Source organism: Pristiophorus japonicus, chromosome 3 (genome assembly GCF_044704955.1).
Source record: "Pristiophorus japonicus isolate sPriJap1 chromosome 3, sPriJap1.hap1, whole genome shotgun sequence".
NCBI lineage: Eukaryota > Metazoa > Chordata > Chondrichthyes > Pristiophoridae > Pristiophorus > Pristiophorus japonicus.
This window is the reverse complement of record NC_091979.1, coordinates 266,128,920-266,151,823: the sequence shown is the minus strand read 5'-3', so window position 1 is coordinate 266,151,823 and position 22,904 is coordinate 266,128,920. Positions and strand designations below refer to the sequence as shown.

General features: G+C 39.2%; 1 protein-coding gene across 3 annotated transcripts in view; it reads left to right on the top strand.

The window, feature by feature from the left end:
• The window catches only part of tial1 (TIA1 cytotoxic granule-associated RNA binding protein-like 1), a 36,004-nt gene extending 13,501 nt beyond the window's left edge, over positions 1 to 22,503 (top strand). For 2 of the 3 annotated variants that reach the window (XM_070876659.1, XM_070876658.1), the window contains 7 exons: positions 6,623 to 6,698; positions 11,097 to 11,205; positions 14,685 to 14,780; positions 14,879 to 14,963; positions 19,147 to 19,270; positions 19,367 to 19,509; positions 20,774 to 22,503. In XM_070876659.1, coding sequence (XP_070732760.1) covers positions 6,623 to 6,698; positions 11,097 to 11,205; positions 14,685 to 14,780; positions 14,879 to 14,963; positions 19,147 to 19,270; positions 19,367 to 19,509; positions 20,774 to 20,894 — 754 coding nt within the window. In that variant the 3' untranslated portion in view covers positions 20,895 to 22,503. Of the gene's footprint in view, positions 1 to 6,083; positions 6,160 to 6,622; positions 6,699 to 11,096; positions 11,206 to 14,684; positions 14,781 to 14,878; positions 14,964 to 19,146; positions 19,271 to 19,366; positions 19,510 to 20,773 lie in introns of those variants that run through there. The other variant, XM_070876660.1, reaches the window with a different exon arrangement.
• The last annotated feature ends 401 nt before the right edge of the window (positions 22,504 to 22,904 follow it).

Sequence of the window (22,904 nt, the reverse complement as noted above, 5' to 3'; positions counted from 1 at the left end):
ACACAACCATTTTAAATTCGAGGAGTTGTTGGACAGGACATATAGGTTGGCAAGAAAGGGACTTGGTGCGAGTTAGAATACTGGCTGCACAGTTTTGAATCAGCTCAAATTTATGGTGGATAGGAGGCCTAAGCATTGGAATAGTCGAGTCTGGAGTTAACAAAAGCATGGATGAGGGTTTCTGCAGTAGATGGGATGGAGATGGGTGATATTAAAGAGATGGAAGTAGGTGGTCTAAGGTTTCTCTATTTACCTCAAGTGATTTATGTCCATAAATATAATTGCCAAGTACGGTAAGGTTTTAAAATGTGCCTAAATTTTACATTCTGTTTCTACCCAATATTTGGACAAATAAACAATGGTTTTCTGAATTCATGTACCTCAAAACAAAATTGGGGGAAGATTGACTGGTAGCAGTTTGAGTATTTGTTACTTATATTTGCTGGAATAGGTGTAGTGCTAATTCATAAGTCTATTTGAAATAGATAAGTCTTTGTTTGAATTGGAACCCTAGGTAAGGTTGGAGTTACTTTAGACCTGTTTTGGTGATCCCTGAGCTCCTGGTACTAAAATACACCTCACCTGCATTGTATCTGTACAGAATCTTAGTTTTTCACTGCTATAATAAGACAGCCCTTTTCAATTGTACAGGTATTTCAGAAATGCACACCAGTAATGCAGCTTTCCGTCATTTGTCCTGGATTCAGTGATTCTAAGGGTTATTTCAAGAAACATGTCCATGGATGTGAAAGATGATATATTTTTGTTTTGAGCTGGAGTTGTTTTATCCAGATCGGCTCCAAGAGAAACTGTCCCAAGAGGAAAAATGTCCATTTGTGTTGCCTATTTCAGTTATATCGGAAGAAGTTAACCTTCTATTCTAAAGCTTTGATATATCCGTGGTATATAGAAGTCAAATAGAACTAGGCCTCAATTTATGTAAACCATGCTGTATCTATAATGCCATACATACTGTAAGTCCATGCCAATGTTCACTCATGGCAGATCGTGAATTTGTTTATATAACTGCCAAGGATTTGAAATAATGTTTGCACTGTAAAGTCAGTTTATGCAAATACTGCGATTCAAGGGTTATGGAGAGTGGCAGGGAAGTGGAGTTGAGGCCAAGATCAGCCATGATCTCATTGAATGGCTGGAGGGGCCAAATGGCCTACTCCTGCTTATATTTCTTAATGATGGCTACTATTTTGGTTTCCATATTTACAAAAGGATATACTTGCTTTGGAGGCAGTTCAGAGACCAGGTTGATTCTGGAGATGAGGGGGTTGACTTATGAGGAAAGCTTGAGTCGGTTGGGCCTCTACTCATTTGGAATTCAGAAGAATGAGGGGTGATCTTATCAAAATGTATAAGATTATGAGGGGGCTTGACACAGTGGATGTAGAGAGGATGTTTCCACTGATGGGCGAGACTAGAACTAGAGGGCATAATCTTAGAATAAGGGGCCGCCCATTTAAAACTGAGATGAGGAGGAATTTCTTCTGAGGGTTGTAAATCTGTGGAATTCGCTGCCTGTGAGAGCTGTGCAAGCTGGGACATTGAATAAATTTAAGATTGAGATAGACAGTTTCTTAACTGATAAGGGAAGAAGGGGTTATGGGGAGCGGGCAGGGAAGTGAACCAGAGTCCATGATCTGATCAGCCATGATCATATTAAATGGTGGAGCAGGCTCGACTCGTGCTCGTATTTCTTATGGTCTTGTTTTTTTTTCTGATTTTAGTAAATTAGTATGAGGAGTTGGTTTTCCTAAAGTGCATGTTTTTGTATTCGCACTAATTTTGAGTTTAGGAATTTTGTTGACTTACCAATAATGTCAACTGTAGTAGAACATACGGATTTGATGTACATGGGTAGATTTTTAGTCACAGTCTGTGGGTGCTTGAACAGTGGTTAAATTAATTGGGATTACTGCTTGAAGTACAAGTTCGATCTCCCAAATCCGGAAACCTTGGGACCGAGGTTCGGATAATTCTGGATTTTGGAAACCTTTAGCCGGCTGACTTTCATGTACGATGTATTTTCCAATTTGGGGTCATGGGGTATTGCATTTGCATGGTTTGAAAGCAAAGGCCAGTTTTGGGAACCGATTCCATATTTTCTAATGCTCTGTTTAATGGTGAGTGTTGAGCAGCTATGATCACTGGGGAAAAAATGTCTGGTTTTCGGACAACTATTTTGTATTGCGCCATTTATTAAAAGAAATTTTAAAAGCGCACATTTCAGACGATCCCTCCACGGATCAGATTGATGTCAGGATTTTGGAACATTCTGTATTTTGAAACAATGGATTTGGGAGGTTGAACCTGTGTTGATTTCTGTGATCTGGTTGTTCAGAAAGTTCACATTTAGAGCTTCTTTTGAAAATGTGCATATTTTGTAATGCATCTTTTTTCAGAGTGAGCCTCCCACATTAATGCTTGCATAGGGAATAGTTTAGTGTGAAATGTTTGTCTATCGTGGTTTTTAAAAATAGTTTTTATTTGGAGCTCTTAATGTAGAAGTTCTTGTTTTGTAAGTACCCCATCTATTTACAGGTCAAGTCAATGGTGTATCTTCGGTACAACTATTGAGCTGGGATTGTAATTTTAACAGCGGCTGATATGCAGTCAGTATTTAAACATCAAAACTATATTAAAAAAAAAATTTAAAACCTCCATTGGCTGGTTGAAGTCACTGTTCATTTGTAATGATTGTGACGATGGCTGTTTTAATAGATATTTTAATGGCTTGATGTTGGTAAGGAGAGTTTAGGTTACACAGCACTAGCTTTCTCCTGGTCAATAGCAATGTGAGCAGCTAGTACAACAGTAACTACCATTCCGCCTCATCAAATATGCTCCAGATGTAGTACCACTTAGTGCCTAAAATTGAAACAACTCAAAATATTCAGGGCCAAGTATATTACCAACAAATTAGACTGTTTTAAGAATTGAGTTTGTAAGCTCCATAGCTGATTCTCTGTTAACTGATGTAATTTTAAGTGGACTGTTTGCATTTTGTGTCTTGCATTGTTTTATTATTCAGGTTTTGCCTTGTACTTATTCTATGACTTAACTGCTTATTGCTTATTATTTGGCTATTGTCTTTGAAGTTTTGAAATGAAAAGGAAAGCATTTTTAGGCCATTAGATGCTGAGCTAATAGGTCACTAAATAATGACTGAAGAGAAAGGGAAATCACAGGGGTGGGTCATGTATGCTACAAGCATTTTATGTGGGTTTTGTTTCATTTGGTTTTTTTTGTATTGTGAAAATCTGGGTGATTGAAAACAATCTTGGTTGTTTTCCAGGTTGACTTGATTTGCACAACTTGTGCCTATTTACTTTTAAAATTGTCATCAATTCATCCAATGTGCATGCATATGTTTTTATGAAGCTTAATCATAAGCTGGGAATTAAGTTGCCTTAAATTTATATTGCTTTCAATTTGATTTCAAGAGTAGGGAATTGTACTGAAACATGCTGTACAATTTTTTTTTTTTTAAATCTAGTTTAACAGAATATGGTTGGTTGCATTTTAAGTGCTATGCTTGAGGCTGGATTTGAGCCCAGGCCATTTGTGGTTGCTGGGGATTGTGAGACTCTGAATGTAATTGATTTGGGGGTAGGGAAGGAGGAGGAGATCGGGCTGAGGATGAAACTCAGCCAGTGCAATTCAGTAGACATTATTGTGCATGCAAAAAGATGTGCTCAAATCAAATAAGAGAAACCAGCCAGCAGTTTGTGTGTATTCAGTATTTCCAGAGATTGACGAGCTGGTCTGGATGCTGGGAAGACTACTTTTGGTAGGTGGTCTGCTCTGATAGCCAATCTTGGTATCCTTACTAGAAATCAAATTGGGTTGTGTAGCAAAGCTTTTGTGCTCTGAAGTCTAGAACAATGATAAATTGGGCATTTGTTTAGAATGTGTGATCCAGGCCCGTCAGTTTGTTGATACGGATTCCATGCTTGGGTAGTTTAAATTGCCATACCAATATGGTTTGTTTCTATATTTTTAACTTAGATTTCTATTATTGAGGTAGTCTGCCATGTAAATAAGCTTGAAGTGAATGCTGGAGTTTAGCCTTAATTATTTTCTGTGACCACATAAATGGCCCATAATTTGCTAGAGCGGGGCATCTCGCAGCCAGTGACATGAGTGGAGGTTTTTTTTTTAAAAGTCCTCCTTCGGCTCCATATTTTTGCACTGCAAATTGCTGGAGTGCGAGGTGAATGACTGGACCAATAGTGCACCTTGACCAATTTTAAGGATGGAGAAAGAAAGAATGAATGGGGTCGAGAAAGATCCAATGAATGACTAAGAAAATGTGGTGAATGAAGAGTCCAATTCAATAGAGAGCAATAAAGGGGAAAAAGAAAGATTGGAGAGAGGAAAAGAGACAGAAAAAGTAAAAATTTTAAATTAAAGAAGCTACAGCAGTTTGGTCTCAGGTCTCTTCCTGTGCCGCTAAGGGTGGGTGCCATGTCAGGATTAGTAATCACCCCATGAAATAGCAGCCCTAACTTTCTACGGCAAGTTTTAAATCATATTTACAGCACACATCCAACAATTTCTTGATACACGTGAGGAAGTTGACGGCAAGATCCCATTTTTAGGAAGTTAATGGAGCGTTGCAACTCGTCCAGCAATTTGTGACGATTTGCAACTGATAGTCTATCTCTTCATTGCCATAAATTGCTGGAATTTTTAATGCACTACTAATGGCATGCTCCGTGAAACACTCCATTTTTCCATCAAATTATGGGCCAACATCTAACTCCTAACTGGGCAGTATAACAACTTAATTGTATTTATATAGTGCCGTTAACGTCGTAAAATGTCCCAAGGCGCTTCACAAGAGTGTTTACATGAAGAAATTCCGACACATGACCAAAAGCTTGGTCAAAGAGGTAGGTTTTAAGGAGCGTCTTAAAGGAGGAAAGAGGGGTTTAGGGAGGGAGTTCGAGTTTAGGGTCCAGGCAACACAAAGCATGGCCACCAATGGTTAAGAGGAGGTGGGGGGAGGGTGTTTGTGAGGCCGAAGGAATTGAGAGGGAGCAGGGGTGAGGCCATGGAGGGATTTGTAAATCAGGATGAGCATTTTAAAATTGAGATTTTGCTTAACCGGGAACCAATGTAGGTGGGTGAGCGGGACTTGGTGCGAGTTAGGATATGGGATGCCGATTTCTGGATGACCAAGTTAGAATATGGGAGGCCAGCCAGGAGTGTGTTGGAGTAGTCAAGTCTAGAGGTGACAAAGGCATGGATGAGGGTTTCAGCAACAGATGAGTTGAGGCAGTATAGATTAATATGTAGTACCAGTTTTCTACCAGTAGATGTTGCTGGCAGACTTTGGAAATATTTTTTAGTATTCAAAATGCATGCTAAGGCCACTGCATCCACTAACGTTTGCTGTTTCTTGACACCTCTATTAATATTTAAAAATGAAACGTTCAGTACATGCTACATTACAATGTATTCAAATACACAAATTAACACCTTTTTTAAAATTCTCTGCTTGCTTGCACTTAAACCTACACTTTTGAGTATCCTTTATACTGTCAACTACCTGTGTTGTAATGACATTGGTTGAGTATGTATTGCTTCTTTCGTGCTTCTCATCTACTTCAATTACCTAAAATACTAATAAGCTAGTGTAAATTCAACAGAAGAGCACTTGTAAGACTGCTTGTACACAGGCTACAGAAAATAATGGAGAAATGTGCAGCTTTTTGTAGTTCAAGTCATAATTAAAAGTAATAGCATTCTGGTTATTTTACAGAATTGCTGTTAAGAATGGACAGGATCCCCATGGCTAACTGCAAGGAACTGTGCACACTGGAAGTTCATTAACTCAGTTGTAGTTTTTTTTTCTCATTTCTATTTATTCTCTTTTTTATAAATTTCTTAGACTTGATTGTTAACATTTTAATGTGCTCTATATAGTGCGAATTTCGTATTCCCAATCCTATTGACGTGCTTACAAATCCTATGTAATTGTTGTTCGTACTGGTGTGCTTAGTATTGTTTTAGTTTCATATTCATTTTCTAAATTTCTGAAAGTCTCAATTTTTCAAAATTTACAGCTGCCCACAGTCCAAAAAGAGGGTAGAGAATTGACCATACCAAGAAAAATAAAGAATTCAGTTAACAGGCGATGTATGCCTTTTTTAATTCCTATTTTTTTTCTCTTTTCTGAATTTTTATATTTCAAATATTTATGTGGCTAGGTAGAACACACATTATTAAAGGCTCTATATAGAACTGCATGGTTAAGGAAAATTGGAATCTGAATTGTATTTTGTACTACAGACTATATCACAGTTTAGTGCAAGTGAGGGTTAGTCTTTTTAAAATCTAAAGAGTTCATGGTTTCCAGTTCAATATAATTAGTGAAACAGAGTTCAGGATACTACAATTTGCATGTTTTTTCTATTTACCACTGCACTAAAGGTTAAGTTGTAACCGGATAGAACGATTAGTTTGTTATGGTGGGATTATAAAAATCCCATTTTTTTTTTCAAAGTTGACTTGTGCTGACAATACAGTGTGTGTGGTTCCTTTTTATTTTGTTCAGGGGTGTTTTACATTTTTACTCATTCAATTGTATCTGTTCACACAGGGATGCTCGTGTTGTAAAAGATTTGGCAACTGGGAAATCTAAAGGCTATGGATTTGTATCTTTCTACAGTAAACTGGTAAGTTCTCTGGACTACAATGTTGTTGCTTAACAATTTAACTATTTAAAGTGCTCCATTTTGAAACTCCACCAATATTTCAAATGCATGATATATATCACACACTTATCAACTGACAGCCTGAATCACCATGTTTGTGTTTCCAAGTCCTAGAAAATCGGCTGTATAAGCCACAGATCCAGTTCTTCTCCTAGCCACTCTATCCATTAGTGTATTTTTCAAAAAATTGTTCAATTTTATGTCTGAGATCTAAGAAACAACTTCACTTGGTCAGCTGTTCCAAAAATTGGCCATTTTCTCAGTAATGTTTCCTTATATCCTGCCTCTTACTTTATATTCCTTCGTTCAGTTCCGTAACAGCTGAGTTGGCCCGAATTCATTGTTTCCCTGGGCTTTACTAATTGAAAACATCAACATATCCTCCCTTAATGTTCTCCTCTCGAAGAAGCTTATAGCATTGAAAGTCGAACAACATGTAAAGAATTTTTCCCCCTCTCCTCACTTAGTGACAGATTAAAATTCATGACCTCATCACTGAATTCAGAAGAAATAGTCTTTCCTTATTCACTCTATTAAAGCCCTTCATTATTTAAAAAAAACACTCCACTCCACTTGCACAACCTAATATCCTTTTAGCTTTCTTGATTGCAGCCAGACATTGTTTTGAGTGCTCTATTTAGTGGCTTATTTAGATCTTTCCTGATTTGGTTTGCTCAGTATTTCCCATTAATCCTGTAATCCCTCTGCTTGTTCTGTATCCCCAACTATTTGACTTTGCACTTGTCTAAATTTTTAAAAGAAAATACAAGTTCTCTAGTGTGTCCTCATACCTAAAACCTCTAATCCCTGAAATCGTCCTAATTAATTTTTTTCTGCGCCTTCGACCTGTTGCCTAAAATGCTCAGAACTGAAAATTGTATTTTATCTACATCCTGACCAAGATTTGTGTATTTTTGTGCCTGTATAGTTCTAACATACCAGTTAGTGCATTTATCCATTTTTTTTAAAAATCTGAATTTCTAAAACATACAGAAATTAAGATTTTAGCAATTTGGATATAATGAATAGAAAAATGTGCACATTATTTGGGTGGGCTATCTCCTGTAGAAACTAGTGAAAGCAAGTTGTAGATAAAAGTAGTAGCGCACATTTGGAACTGTAGAGAGCTATCCCTGGTCAACTACTGCTTAAAATATTGATGAATGAGCTTAATTCATTGAGGTGTAGAATTTGATTGAACCTCCTCCCAGTAATATTTGGGTCTATGCACAGGTAATTATTTGTACGCCCGGAATTTTCTACAAGTGTAAAATCTAAAGGACAGTTTTGCATAGTGCTTTCTCAAGTGATGCAATGAACTAAATCAGCAACTACTTTGAATTGTATGAACAGTCATTCGGTGCAATTGGTTATATTTAATACAGCGCCTATTCATGAAATGTACCTGCTAAATTTTGGTGATTTACTGGTTTAGAAGATGCTGACTGCCATTTTTTTAAATAGTTTTTTATAAATCAACTGTTAAACATGCAAAATGATCTGATTTTGTATTTGCAGCTGTGTCCCTCTGTTTCAGGTCTCAGCTGAGGGAGGGTTGGATGGGTAGGTAGGTTGGCTGCCTCCTGACAGGAATGCAGGGAGGAAACATTAAAAGCAAACTCATTTGAAGGATCATTGTCCCAACTTGTAGTGGCAGGTTACAAAACAGTATTGCCTGATTCTCGTGAGTGTTTTGCACATCCTCTTAGCCAGGGACTAGTTAAAGAAGAACAGAGTTTTAAAATCTGGCTTCAGATTGGTAGTGTAGTCCCACAGGGATCCACCATTCTGCTCACTCTACATCGATGCTAACACCTAACTAACTATTTTAGAAGCCATCTAAAGTGGCCATTTGGTCAAGTTAAAAGCAATGTGATGCCTTTTGGCTTATCAATAATTGGATCAATTCCCTAAATATTAACATGCATTTCTAAGTTTAATTTTCAATGCAAATTGCTTGGACTTGAATTCGACAAACCCAAGTTTTTACTGTTGGGCAAATGTGTAAGTATGTAGGTTTCCAGGTAATTGCAGCAATTCTGTATCCAAAAATTTCTGCTGATCTGGTTCTGATCTCGTTATTTCTTTGACCAACTTTTTATGAATGATTATCTCTGGGTAGCCTAGAATTTGGCGACTTGCAAGTATGTTGTGTGTAAATGCTGAAGCAGCAAGAGATGATTGGCTTTGTGAAATGTTTGATTTATTTACATAAGTGGAGGTTGTGTTGACCTATGGACTAAAAGTAAATACTTGTCATTGTAGATTTATTTCACAATCCATCCTTTAAATGTTTTTAATTCTGCAATAGGTAGTTACTAAAATATAAATAGTGGCATACAAAGTGTCATATTGATGCAATTGAATTGGGCTGGTTTAGCATCTAGTGACCCAGAAGCAGTATGCTGCATCCACATGTGTTCATGTATGTCAATAATAAGGGATTTAAGTGAATGCATGTTTTCATATTCGCATCACCACTGTCTATAATGAACATAAATAGGAGCAGGCCATTTGGCCCCTCGAGCCTGCTTCACCATTCAATAAGATCATGGCTGATCTGATCCTGGGCTCAACTCTACTTCCCTGCCCGCTCCCCATAACCCTTGACTCCCTTGTCATTCAAAAATCTGTATCTCCACCTTAAGTATATTCAAAGACCCAGCCTCTACAGTTCTCTAGGGTAGAGAATTCCAAAAATTCACGACCCTCTGAAGAAATTCCTCCTCATTTCTATTTTAAAAGGGCGACCCCTTTATTCTGAAACTATGTCCCCTAGTTCTAGATTTCCCCCATGATGGGAAACATCCCCTCTGCATCTACCCTGTCAAGCCCCCTCAGAATCTTATGTTTCAATAAGATCATCTCTCATTCATCTAAACTCCAATGAGTAAAGGCTCAACCTTTCTTCATATGACAACCTCTTCATCTCCGGAATCAACCTTATGAACCTTCTCTGAACTGCCTCCAATGCAAGTATATCCCTTTTTAAATGAGACCAATACTGTATGCAGTACTCTAGATGTGGCCTTACCAACGTCCTGTACAGTTGGAGCAGGTCTTCCCTACTTTTATACTCCATCCCCCTTGCAATAAATGCCAATATTCCAATTGCCTTCCTGATTAGTTGCTGTACCTGCATACTAGCTTTTTGTGTTTCATGCACAAGGATCTCCAGATCCCTCTCTACTACAGCATTTTGTAATCGCTCCCCCATTTAAATTTGTTTTACTTTTCCTACCAAAGTGGATAACCTCACATTTTCCCACGTTATAGCCTATCTGCCAAATTTTTGCCCAGTTACTGAGCTCATCTATATCCCTTTGTAGATTATTTGCATCCTCCTCACAACTTGCTTTCCCATCTATCTTTGTATCATCAGCAAATTTGGCTATGTTACCTTCGGTCCCTTTATCCAAGTCATTAATATAAATTGTAAATAGTTGAGCACTGATCCCTGTGGCACCCCACTAGTTAGTTTGCCAACCTGAAAATGGCTCATTTATCCCAACACTGTTTTTTGTGAGCCAATCCTCTATTCATGCTAATATATTACCCCCAGCCCCATGAGCTCTTATCTTGTGCGATAACTTTTTGTGTGGCACCTTATCGAATGCTTTCTGGAAATCCAAATACACGACATCAACTCGTTCCCCATTTTCTAAATGTTCTGCTACTACTTCCTTAATGATGGACTCCAGCATATTTCCAATGACAGATGTTAGGCTAACTGGTCTATAGTTTCCTACTTTCTGTCTCCCTCTCAAATAAGGGTGTTTTATTTGCGGTTTTCCAGTTTGCTGGGACCTCTCCAGAATCCGGGGAATTTTGGTAGATTACAACCAATGCATCCACTATCTCTGCAGCCACTTCTTTCAAGACCCTAGGATGCAGGCCATCAGGTCCAGGGGACTTAACCATCTTTTAGTCCCATTAGTTTGCCTAGTACTTTATCTCCTAGTGATGGTGTTTGTTTTTTTTGTTAAGTTCTCTCATCCCCCCCCCCCCACCCCCCCCATAGCTCCTTGATTATCAATTATTGGGATATTTTTAATGTCTTTTACTGTCAAGACTGATACAAAATATTTTTTTAAAGTCTCTGCCATTTCCTTGTTTCCCATTAATTCTCCAGTCTCATCCTCTGGGACAAACGTTTACTTTAGCTATTTGCTGTTTTTTATATACCTGTAGAAGCTCTTGCTGTCTGTTTTTCATATTTCTTGCTAGTTTACTCTCATGCTATCTTCTATCTTTATCATTTTTTAATACTGTTCCAGTCTGAAGCATAGTGGCCCTTGAATTTAATAATCAAGAGGCAGAATTTTCATCACTTCTACATTCTTTATCTGTTGTCCATAGGATGCAGAAAATGCAATTGTGCACATGGGTGGACAGTGGTTGGGAGGCCGGCAAATTCGAACAAACTGGGCAACGCGTAAGCCACCAGCTCCAAAGAGTGCACCAGAAAGTAAGTTTCACAATCTAATTATATTGTTTTTAAGCTTGAAGGTCCCCAGTATTACTGTCTTTGGCATTAAACAGCTTCTGGGTTTCTATAATGACTGAATTGATGAGAATTTGTATTTGCCCTTAATGTTGTGATTTTAAAAACTAGGTACTGGCGCCTATAGTTTTCCTAACTTGAATTAATGACTTTGAAAGACAAACAAATCACAAGCACACAAAAAATGAACAAACCTTTTGAAATGAATTCGAGGCCGTATAAATGTTTTGCAGATGAATTAAGTGGTTTATTAACTGTTTGCAACACTTTTTGCACAAAAATGGCCAATTACTATGGGCCCAAATTTGGCCCTCCGGTTTTTTCGGCACTCGCGTGTGGTGCGGCAACTTTCTACGCTCAAAACGGCACCGTAAAGATATCCCCGTATTCTCTCCACTCTGTCGACTGTCCTTGTGCTTAGCGTGGCAATTCAATTAGGGGGCGGAGCTAGGGCCCTGCGCTGAATAGTGCCGGCAGCTCAATGCATGCGCACTGGAGGTTTCGCGCATGCGCAGTAGCTCCTCTGCAGCGTGGGACCTGATGTCCCACCCCTATCCCAGGCTGAGTAGCCTCACAATGTGCGCCGGGCTGCTGCACATCCTGGAGAGAGTCCTGCATCTATCCCCGGCCGAGTGGCCTCCCGCACCGGCCGGCCCGCTGACTTTCCGGGCCGATGTACGACTTGAGTTTTATTTTTTATTTATTGATGGTTGTGCTTTGTTTAATGAGGAGTGTTTTGATTGGCGAGGGGAGCTGGGTGGGGAGAGAGTAGTCCGCCAGTCCCTCTGAGTTGACTCCTGCAATCTCCGTGTTCTGCGAGCCCAGCCTGCTGTGTGGTGCCAGTTAGTTACCTGCGCTCACACTCCTGCCCGGGTGTCTCTCCCACCCACACCTCTCCCCAATAGTGGCCTCTCGCACCGGCAGGCCTGCTGACTTCCCAGGCCGTGTTATGAAGGTAGGACTTGTTTTATTTTATTATTGATGGTTTTTATGCTTCTTGAATGTTGTTGTGAAGGTGTTTAGTCCGTTGCCAGGTCCTCTCCGCTTCCCTTCTCTTTCCCCCCCCCCCCAAAATCTTTGGCTACCTGTGCTGATTTCTTAACTCTCCGCAAGAGTTTTCTGTGCGGCCGCAATTGGCCACATACGATGGCCTAAGTTAGTTTGGAGCAACTATTAGCTGTCCAAACTGGCTTAAATGGCCAAAACAGGCGTAGGTGGCTAGTAACGCACCCTTTTGGGGGGGGGGGGGGGAAACAAAACACAAAAAAGAATCTTAACTAACTCACTGGTGCAAATTAAATGTGCAGATGGGGATTTTTAAGATACTCCAGAGAAATCGAGTTGCTCCCAAAAAAATGGAGCAACTCCTGGGCAAATTTGGGCCCTATAAGTGAACCACATTCTTTGAAGTAGCAAATGCCCCAGAAATTGTATTCAGGCGTTCTTTAGAGTACATTTGCCAGAATGGCAAATTAATACCCATTTTTATAAACATGAAGCCAGGTCATTACAGCCCAGTTAGTGGCAAGGAGCATTTTAAAATCTTTAAAGGTGAAATGACTAAATATCTAGAAGATATAACTAGATTTAGGATAGCCCTATGCAGATTTCAGATTGTTCTTGACAAACTTGATGGCATTCTTTTGAGGAGGTGATCAATGGGGAATGTATGTGGAAAGCCTTTGACATGGTACCACACAAGAGAATATTGCGGGGGTGGAAGGTACCAAATTGGATTTAAGAACTAGGATTTAAGGGCAATTTCTTGGGGTGGTTGGAAGTGAGTAGTGCTGTCCCCCAGGGTTCAGTTCTGGAACTGTTACTATTCGGTGTACATCAATGATTTGGATATAGGGCTAGAGGAAGTGGTGTCCAAATTTTAAGACACAACGGAAGCATATCAGTAAAATGGTGGAATGAGCAAAAAAATTGGCATGTGAAATTCTGAGATGGTACATTTTGGTTTATAAAAAAATACTTTGTAGGAGAACTATGAAAAAGCCGAGATTTTGGGGTTACAGTTCACAAGGTATTACAAGCAGCTTTCTGTTAAACAACAGTTTGGAAATCCATTACTAAAAAGTTAATGGGATATTGGGTTTTGTGGCAAGAGGGTTAGACTATAAAAAGTCAATGTGAATCTATATCAAACCTTAATACTGCAGTTGGAGTACTGTTAGCAATTTTGGTTGCACACTATGTAAGGATTTTGAGGTAACCAGAAAGGGTGAAGAAATAAAAACAGTGTTGGGAATACTCCACATCTCGAGAGAGAAACCGTTAATATCTCGGATTAATTATCTTTTTATCACTTTCCCCCAGTTCTGTCAAAAGGTCATCTACCTGAAGCATTAAATCTGTGTCTCCACGATTGCTGTCTGACCTGCCGAGTATTCCCAGCATTTTCTGTTTGTCTCCGATTTCAAGCACTCATGAGTAGAAACTTCTTCACTGAGTTGTGGGCATGTGGAATTCTCTACCACAAAGTTGTTGAGGCCAGTTCGTTAGATATATTCAAAAGGGAGTTAGATGTGGCCCTCTCAGCTAAAGGGATCAAGGAGTATGGAGAGAAAGCAGGAATGGGGTACTGAAATGCATGATCAGCCATGATCATATTGAATGGTGGTGCAGGCTTGAAGGGCTGAATGGCCTACTCCTGCAACTATTTTCTATGTTTCGATATTTTGCTTTTTTAAGGGGGTTCAGCACTGATTTACCAAGATGCTGCTTGTTAGCAGGAATGCCAAGAAAGATTGGGGGGAGGAGACAGTGAATTAGGGCTGTTCATTTGAACAGAGGGAATTGAGGGGTGATTGGTGTTTTAAAATAATGAAGGAATGGAGTAGATAGAAACACTTTCCAATGAAAGGCAACATGGATAAAATTAAATGTACGGGATTTAAGATGGAGAGCAAGACAAATGTTTTTTTTACCTGGGGTTGTGAGGCTGTAGACTAACGATTTAAGAATAGTTGAGATATGTGGTTATAGGACAGGGGATGTGGCACAGAGTGGGCATATGGGATTAGAACTACTGCTCATATATCAGATAAACACCAACATGGACTGATTGGGCCAAATGGCCCATTTGTCATTTTTATGAAAATTCTGTTATCAAACTTTTAGATTCTGCTGTACTGAGTTAGCATTGCTCAGGGCTAACCATTATTGCATTTATATCCAGTGGTATTGCAAACTAGGATTCTCATTGCATCATCAATTTGGAAGGTGCAAAATATCATGCGTGAGCCACTTCGACTATTCATATTTATTTGATTAAATTATTCATGTGGTGATTGTGCTATACAGCACAATTAGTAACTTGCATACAATTAGATGATGGAATCTTTTCTCCCAGCTCCTTCTGACAAACTCTTGAAATGGCCAGTCATAATGAATGTATATCTGCTTGCAGGTTGATGAGACTGACATTTTCTTTATAGGTAGTTCTAAACATCTGAGATTTGAAGAAGTAGTCAATCAGTCCAGTTCCACAAATTGTACTGTCTACTGTGGAGGTATCGCATCTGGTCTAACAGGTATGGACAACATCGATTTAAATGTGTAACAAATGGATGAACATTTATTAACGCAACATGTGTATATTGTAACATTTATAATCTTTCAACTCTTATAGAACAGCTTATGCGTCAGACTTTTTCACCATTTGGGCAAATCATGGAGATCAGAGTTTTCCCAGAAAAGGGGTACTCCTTTGTCAGGTAGGTTTTACTTGTAACACTACCTTTTTGTTTTATTTTAACTGACCGTGCTAAAAAGACAAGCCCGAAGGCTCTGTGCCTCAGTGCGAGGAGTATTCGTAATAAGGTGCATGAATTAACTGTGCAGGCAGCTATTAACGATTATGATATAATTGGGATTACGGAGACATGGCTCCAGAGTGACCAAGGCTGGGAACATTCAGGAAGGATAGACAGAAAGGAAAAGTAGGTGGGGCAGCGTTGCTGGTTAAAGAGGAAATTAACCAATAGTAAGAAAGGACATAAGCTTGGATGATGTGGAATCTGGTATTCCGCAGCTCTAACCATACAAAGGGCAGAAAACACGAGTGGGAGTTGTGTACAGATCACCAAACAGTAGTAGTGAGGTTGGGGATGGCATCAAACAGGAAATTAGGGATGCGTGCAATAAAGGTACAGCAGTTATCATGGGAGATTTTAATCTACGTATAGATTGAGCTAACCAAGCTGGTAGCAATGTGGTGGAGGAGGATTTCCTAGAGTGTATTAGGGATGGCTTTCTAGACCAATATGTCGAGGAGCCAACTAGAGGGCTGGCCATCCTAGACTGGGTGATGTGTAATGAGAGGACTAATTAGCAATCTTGTTGTGCGAGGCCCCCCGGGGAAGAGTGACCATAATATGGTAGAATTCTTTATTAAGATGGAGAGTGACAGTGTTAACTCGGAGACTAGGGTCCTGAACTTGAGGAAAGGTAACTTCGATGGTATGAGATCTGAATTGGCTAGGATAGACTGGCAAATGATACTTAAAGGGTTGACAGTGGATAGGCAATGACAGACATTTCTAGATTACATGGATCACTTCAATAATTGTACATCCCTGTCTGCATTAAAAATAAAACCCAGGAAGGTAGCTCAACGGTGGCTAACAAGGGAAATTAGGGTGTTAAATCCAAGGAAGAGGCATATAAATTGGTCAGAAAAAGCAGCAAACCTGAGGGCTGGGAGAAATTTAGAATTCAGCAGAAGAGAACAAAGGGTTTAATTAGGAGTGGGAAATTAGAGTACGAGAGGAAGCTTGCAGGGAACATAAAAACTGACTGCAAAAGCTTCTATAGATATGTGAATAGAAAAAAACTAGTCAAGACCAATGTAGGTCCTTTGTAGTCAGACTCGGGTGAATTTATAATGGGGAATAAAGAAATGACAGACTAATTGAACAAATACTTTGGATCTGTCTTCACTAAGGAAGACACAAATAACCACCTGGAAATACTAGGGGTTTGAGGGTCTAGCGAAAAGGAGGAACTGAAGGAAATCCTTATTAGTCAGGAAACTGTGTTGGGGAAATTAATGGGATTGAAGGCCGATAAATCCCCAGGGCCTGATAGGCTGCATCCTAGAGTACTTAAGGAAGTGGCCCTAGAAATAGTGGATGCATTGGTGGTCATTTTCCAACATTCTATTGACTCTGGATCAGTTTCTATGGACTGTCGGGGAGCTAATGTAACACCACTTTTTTTTTTAAAAAGAGGGAGAAAAAACAACTATAGACTGGTTAGTCTGACATCAGTGGTGGGGGAAATGTTGGAATCAATTATTAAAGATGAAATAGCAGTGCATTTGGAAAGCAGTGACAGGATTGGTCCTAGTCAGCATGGATTTATAAAAGGGAAATCATACTTGACAAACCTAACATTTTTTGAGGATGTAACTAGTGGAGTGGAAAAGGGAGAACCAGTGGATGTGGTGTATTTGGACTTTCTGAAGGCTTTTGACAAGGTCCCACACAAGATTGGTGTGCAAAATTAAAGCACATGATGGGGATAGAGAACTGGTTGGCAGACAGGAAGCAGAGAGCTGGAATAAACTGTCCTTTTCAAAATGGCAGGTAGTGACCAGTGGGGTGCTGGGACCCCAGCTATTTACAATATACATCAATGATTTAGACAAAGGAATTGAATGTAATATCTCCAAGTTTGCAGATGACACTAAGCTGGGTGGCGGTGTGAGCTGTGAGGAGGATGCTATGAGGCTGCAGGGTGACTTGGACAGGTTAGGTGAGTGGGCAAATGCATGGCAGATGCAGTATAATGTGGCTAAATGTGAGGTTATCCACGTTGGTGGCAAAAACAGGAAGACAGAATATTATTTGAATGGTGACATTAGGAAAAGGGGAGGTGCAACGAGACCTGGGTGTCATGGTACATCAGTCATTGAAGTTTGGCATGCAGGTATAGCAGGCAGTGAAGAAAGCACATGGCATGTTAGCCTTCATAGCTAGAGGATTTGAGTATAGGAGCAGGGAGGTCTTACTACAGTTGTACAGAGCCTTGGTGAGGCCACACCTGGAATATTGTGTTCAGTTTTGGTCGTCTAATCTGAGGAAGGACATTCTTGCTATTGAGGGAGTACAGCGAAGGTTCACCAAATTGATTCCTGGGATGGCAGGACTGACATGAGGAGAGACTGGATCAACTGGGCTTGTATCCACTGGACTTTAGAAGAATGAGAGGGCATCTCATAGAAACATATAAAATTCTGATGGGATTGGACAGGTTAGAGGCAGAAAGAATGTTCCCATTGCTGGGGAGTTCCAGAACCAGGGGTCACAGTCTAAGAATAAGAGGTAAGCCATTTAGGACCGAGATGAGGAGAAACATCTTCACTCAGAATTGTGAACCTGTGGAATTCTCTACCACAAAGTTGTTGAGGCCAGTTTTAGATATATTCAAAAGGGAGTTCGATATGGCCCTTTCAGCCAAAGGGATCAAGGGGTATGGAGAGAAAGTAGGAAATGGTTACTGAGGTTGAATGATCAGCCATGATATTGAATGGCGGTGCCTGCTCCTGCACCTAATTTCTATGTTTCTATGAAAACTATTATTTGAAATGTAAAGCATTTCTTGATAAAGTTAAACTCCAAGGTTAATCCGTGGCTTCATTGATTTTCTCACGTATCTCCTGAGTCATGGTCTTGCACTGTAAAAAGCTGACATGACCTCTCCAGTTAATACTTTTACTGATTACTTGTGTAATCTTTGTGTACTAGTCCCAACAGTGCCTGTGGTATATTAATTTTGTTCACCTGACTATAGATACTGTCAATTTGTTAACATTGTTACTGTCAGATCAGCACAAACTTAGCACCATTTCAGTAGCTTAAAAGTGGGTTAGTGGCAGTATGCAGGATTGTTCCATTTTGTTTAGGTCTCGAGCTACTTGCTGAAACACTCTTTACAATGGATGGGGGGCACAGTATGTTGGACCTCCAAAGCACACTAACTATCATTTAGATAGTAAATATTCTAGTCAGTTGGAAATTGTAGCTTCTGTTGCCCATATGATGATGTCAGTTGTGATCTGGTGAGTTGCCAATATATTAATGCTCCTATTGGCTGATTTTATATCCATGGAGGACTTTGAGCGGGTCACCTATATGTTTACTTTACCAGGATTGGTGCTGTGGAAACGTAGAAGAGGGGGAGAAGGTCCCAGTTTCATTTCATTGCTCTCTGTTCTGACCAGAGATAGGGCTGCACTAAAGAAAACTACAGTTAGCTTCTATCCCTGGGCTAAAATGACCCGAATTCCTGTTCCAGACTACATACTTTAGAGCAGGGGTCATTAACAACTCCAGCCTGCACATCTTCCAGCAGCAGTCACTAGCATTGTGCATATCAATTGAGGATAATGTAATCACAGTTGAAATTCGTGTCCTAATGCTTTCTAGGCTCGCACATGAAGAAAGGCTACTTGCATGAGATATTGGAATGCTGTAACTCTAGTACAATCCAGTACCTTCCAGAGAAGAGAGAAAATTTAGATGGCAAAAACTGCCTTGTACTTGGTGTATGGTATTTTGTCTTTGAGCTATAGAGGCAGGGGCACCAGGGACCTTTAGGCAGCCACATGTAACGTTTAGATGAATATTCCAATTTATTTTGCACGTCAACTCAAGTTGCTGGTATTAACATCTTGGCTTGTTCTTATTTAGAATTTATTCACCATTTTATGCAAAAGTGCCAAAATGGCCCTTTTCTAACATGTTCAGTATATTCAGCAAATAAACTTAAGCATAAATGTGACAGAATTGCCTGGGCTTCTGGAATGCCAGAACTCCAGGACCACGTGTTGAGCATTACCTTTATTTGTACAATAATGTTGAAAATTAGTGGTTAACATTCTTGTAATTTTTGTAGGTTTGCAACACACGATAGTGCTGCTCATGCTATAGTGTCGGTCAATGGAACCACAATTGAAGGCCATATTGTGAAGTGCTATTGGGGTAAAGAAACTACTGATTCCACCAGCAAGTATCAACAGGTAACTTGATGTACTAAATAACTCTTGTTTTTACTGCTGAACATCATGAGCAGCTAATTTGTAGTAATGTTATTACTTCCTCTTTTTATTATTCAGATGGAATTTGCTCAGCCCTGGGGTCAATGGGGCCAGTGGTATGGCAATGCTCAACAGTATGGTCAGTATGTAGCCAATGGTTGGCAGGTGCCCTCTTATGGAATGTATGGCCAAGCATGGAATCAGCAAGGATTTGGAGTAGAGTAAGTAATTTACTGGGTAAAGCAGTTTGAAATGACTATTGAAGTCAAGTAAAATTTCAACTTATTGGGGAGAAACCTGTTCTGCAAATATGTACTCCCCTATGACTTGACTGTGTGAAGAATAGAATTTGGTAAATGTGCCCCCTCGACATGTCCCAGTCATCTCCCTGAACTATTCTAGCTGTAATAAATCTAATTTGTGTACTTGAATGATTATTGGGAAATGCATGTATTGTAAAGTAGTTATCTATAAGGACATAAGAAATAGGAGCAGGAGAAGGCCATTTGGTCCCTTGAACCTGCTCTACCATTCAATAAGATCATGGCTGATCTGATCCTGGCCTCAATTCCATTTCCCCACCTGCTCCCCAGAACCCTTGACTCCCTTTATCATTCAAAAATCTATCTATCTCCACTATAAAAGTGTTCAAAGACTCTGCCTCCACAGCTCTCTGTGGTAGAGAATTTGAAAGATTCATGACCCTCTGAGAAGAAATTCCTAATTTCTGTTTTAAATGGGCAATCCCTTATTCTGAAACTATGATCCCTAGTTTTAAAATTCTCTCTGCATCTACCTTGTCAAGCCCCCTCAGTGCTTCAATAAGATTACCTCTCATTCATCTAAACTCCAATGAGTCCTGGCTCAACCTTTCTTCATATAACAACCACGTCATCTTGGGATCAACCTTGTGAACCTTCTCTGAACTGCCTCCAATGCAAGTATATCCTTCCTTTAAAAAAGGAGACCAAACTGTACACAGTACTCCAGGTGTGGTCTTACCAATGCCTTGTATAATTGGAGCAGGACGTTCCTACTTTTATACTCCATCCCCCTTGCAACAAAGGCCAACAGTCCATTTGCCTTCCTGATTGCTTGCTGTACCTGCATGCTAACTTTCTTGTGTTTCATGTACAAAATCTCCAGATCCCTCTATATTACAGCATTTTGTAACCTCCCCATTTAAATAATTTGCTTTTTATTTTTCCTACCAAAGTGGATCACCTTGCATTTATCCACATAGTCCATCGGCTAAATTTTTGCCCACTCAGAGCCTATCTATATCCCTTTGTAGATTTGGTGCGTCCTCCTCAACTTGCTTTCTCACCTATCTTTATCATCCCAAACTTGGCTACGTTGCACTTGGTCCCTTCATCCAAGTCATTAATATAGATTGTAAATAGTTAAGGCCACAGCACTCATTTAACAGTAATCAGTAAGAAGTTTTAAGTTAAATTCATTGTGGTGTTCTTTTGTTTCTTGCAGTCAACCTCAGTCTGCAGCTGCCTGGGTAGGTGGATTTGGTGCTCAGCCAGCCCAAGGGCAGGGTACAGCTGTTATACCTAACCAAGCTGGCTTTGGGATGGCAGGTTATCAGACGCAATGAGCAGGGACTCATTCTGTTTACCTACAAATAAGAGGAGCCCAGATTTTTCTAATGACAACATCAAAATGTTCACTGACACCATGAACAAAATATAGACTATTTATTTTAAAGCTGAATATTTTAAAAATTCTATCACAGCTGAGCTCATGGTGGAGGATGTGAAATGTTTCCCTGTTCTGCTCTCTTTTTTTTTGTTTTGTTTTGTTCTGGGATGGGGAGGGGGGAAGCATATAATCTGTTAATTTGTTTTTGAAGAGCAAAGTAATTGAGAATGATGAATTTATTTTGAAAATGAAGTGCTATTGTGTCTGAATTTAAAAATAAATGCAGTGTTAGTGGGAAAATGTCAACCAGACTTTTGACAATCTTTTTTTTTTAGTTGAGCATTCCACGATATTAATTTCATACTGTTGTAAAGGGATTTTTAAAGCCTTGTATCATAAAGCCAGGCTAAATGTTCAATAAACATAAGACAACTGAATTTCACATTGCTACGGACCAACTGGCTGTTGTTTTATCAGGGAAGTTCTAATTCGTGGCCATCCTGAAATGCCAGTGCACTGGCACAGATTGAGATGCATCAAATTTAACACTGTACATCGACTTCAAATTGTTTCTTTGCTTCACCATCCTATGCATTGAACAAGAAGCCTGATGAAGGCAACAGGTTTTTATTAAAAGTGGGTTGCACTACACTCTAAAATCAGGAAACTATGAGAGGGAACACTGGCTATATTTGGACTGCTGGAATCCCTTGCAATGTTTTGGTTATATTAGAGGTGTGCTCTACATACATGCATACACCTGAACAAAGGGGATTAGGGTGAATGTTGCAAGTGTAAATATCTATAGATAACATTTAATACACCAATATGATTTTTAAGGCATGCTCTAGTGTAAAGGTATCACAATTACTACTTTGTGTCAGTTAGAAGTTGTTGAAAGAGTAAAAAAAAGCTATTCAATTGTACAGTACTGAAGTAGCAGGTTGCCCAGAATGTGCAATGTATGGCTGTGTTTCACAAGAGTATGTTAATATATCTTTCCTACTGCAGTTGCGTGGTATGTAAAATTATACAAAATAAATTTCAAACTGAAGCCTTAAATTTTATTTCTTCAAACAGCTTTGGGTGTAGTCATTAATAGTTTCAGTGCTCTCTTTTTTTGCTTTTCTACCTATTCTGTTACTGTGCTTAGTTAATATCATGCAGGTTTATTGAACCATATAAAATTAATGCAAGGTTGAATAGTTGCATAATTTCTTCAGGCCATCTACAAATGGAGTGTTTTTAAGTCTAAAATTAAAAATGTAAAATACAATCATGTCAACCAACTGTTTAATTTTAACAGTAATATGTGCCATTTGTTAATTGAAGGTGCAGTGCAAAAATCTGTACCAGTTATACTTCATTTTAAAGATAATTTTGAGTGGTTTGCATGTTACTGCGATTCACATTTGTAAAAAAAAATTTAATGCTAGCTCATTTGAGTGTTGGGTGTGGAATGGGTGGATTATGAAGAAATGCCGAAAGCAAATTGACATTAGTTGTGTCTGGATTATTTCTTTGTTCTGTATCTTAAAAAAATAAATAAAATGATTTTAAAAACACTTTTTTAAAATATGGTTTCCATTTGTGTTGCCTATTAAAAGCTCAAGATTTTTACCATATGAAAGCTTAACCTTTTATCAACGTAGAATAAGAACTCTTAATCACTTGAAACTATTGTAAGGGTTTCATTTCTGTTTTTCAGCTAACAATTCAAATTATTACCTTCGTACAAACTCTTTATATTTCAAAAAGAATGCAACCTGTTTGTGCTAAATTGTCTCATTTAGGGGACATGGGGATATCTGTCAAGAGTGGGAAACAATTCTGTTGAATTTGTGCAGTTCTGGGGTTACGGCATACTTCGAGCAAAGGCAACCTCACATTACACCTGATTCATGCAATTGCCGAGCTGGGAGTACTTGATGTATTTTAGTTGTGCTAGCCAGTATCTCGCGCATTG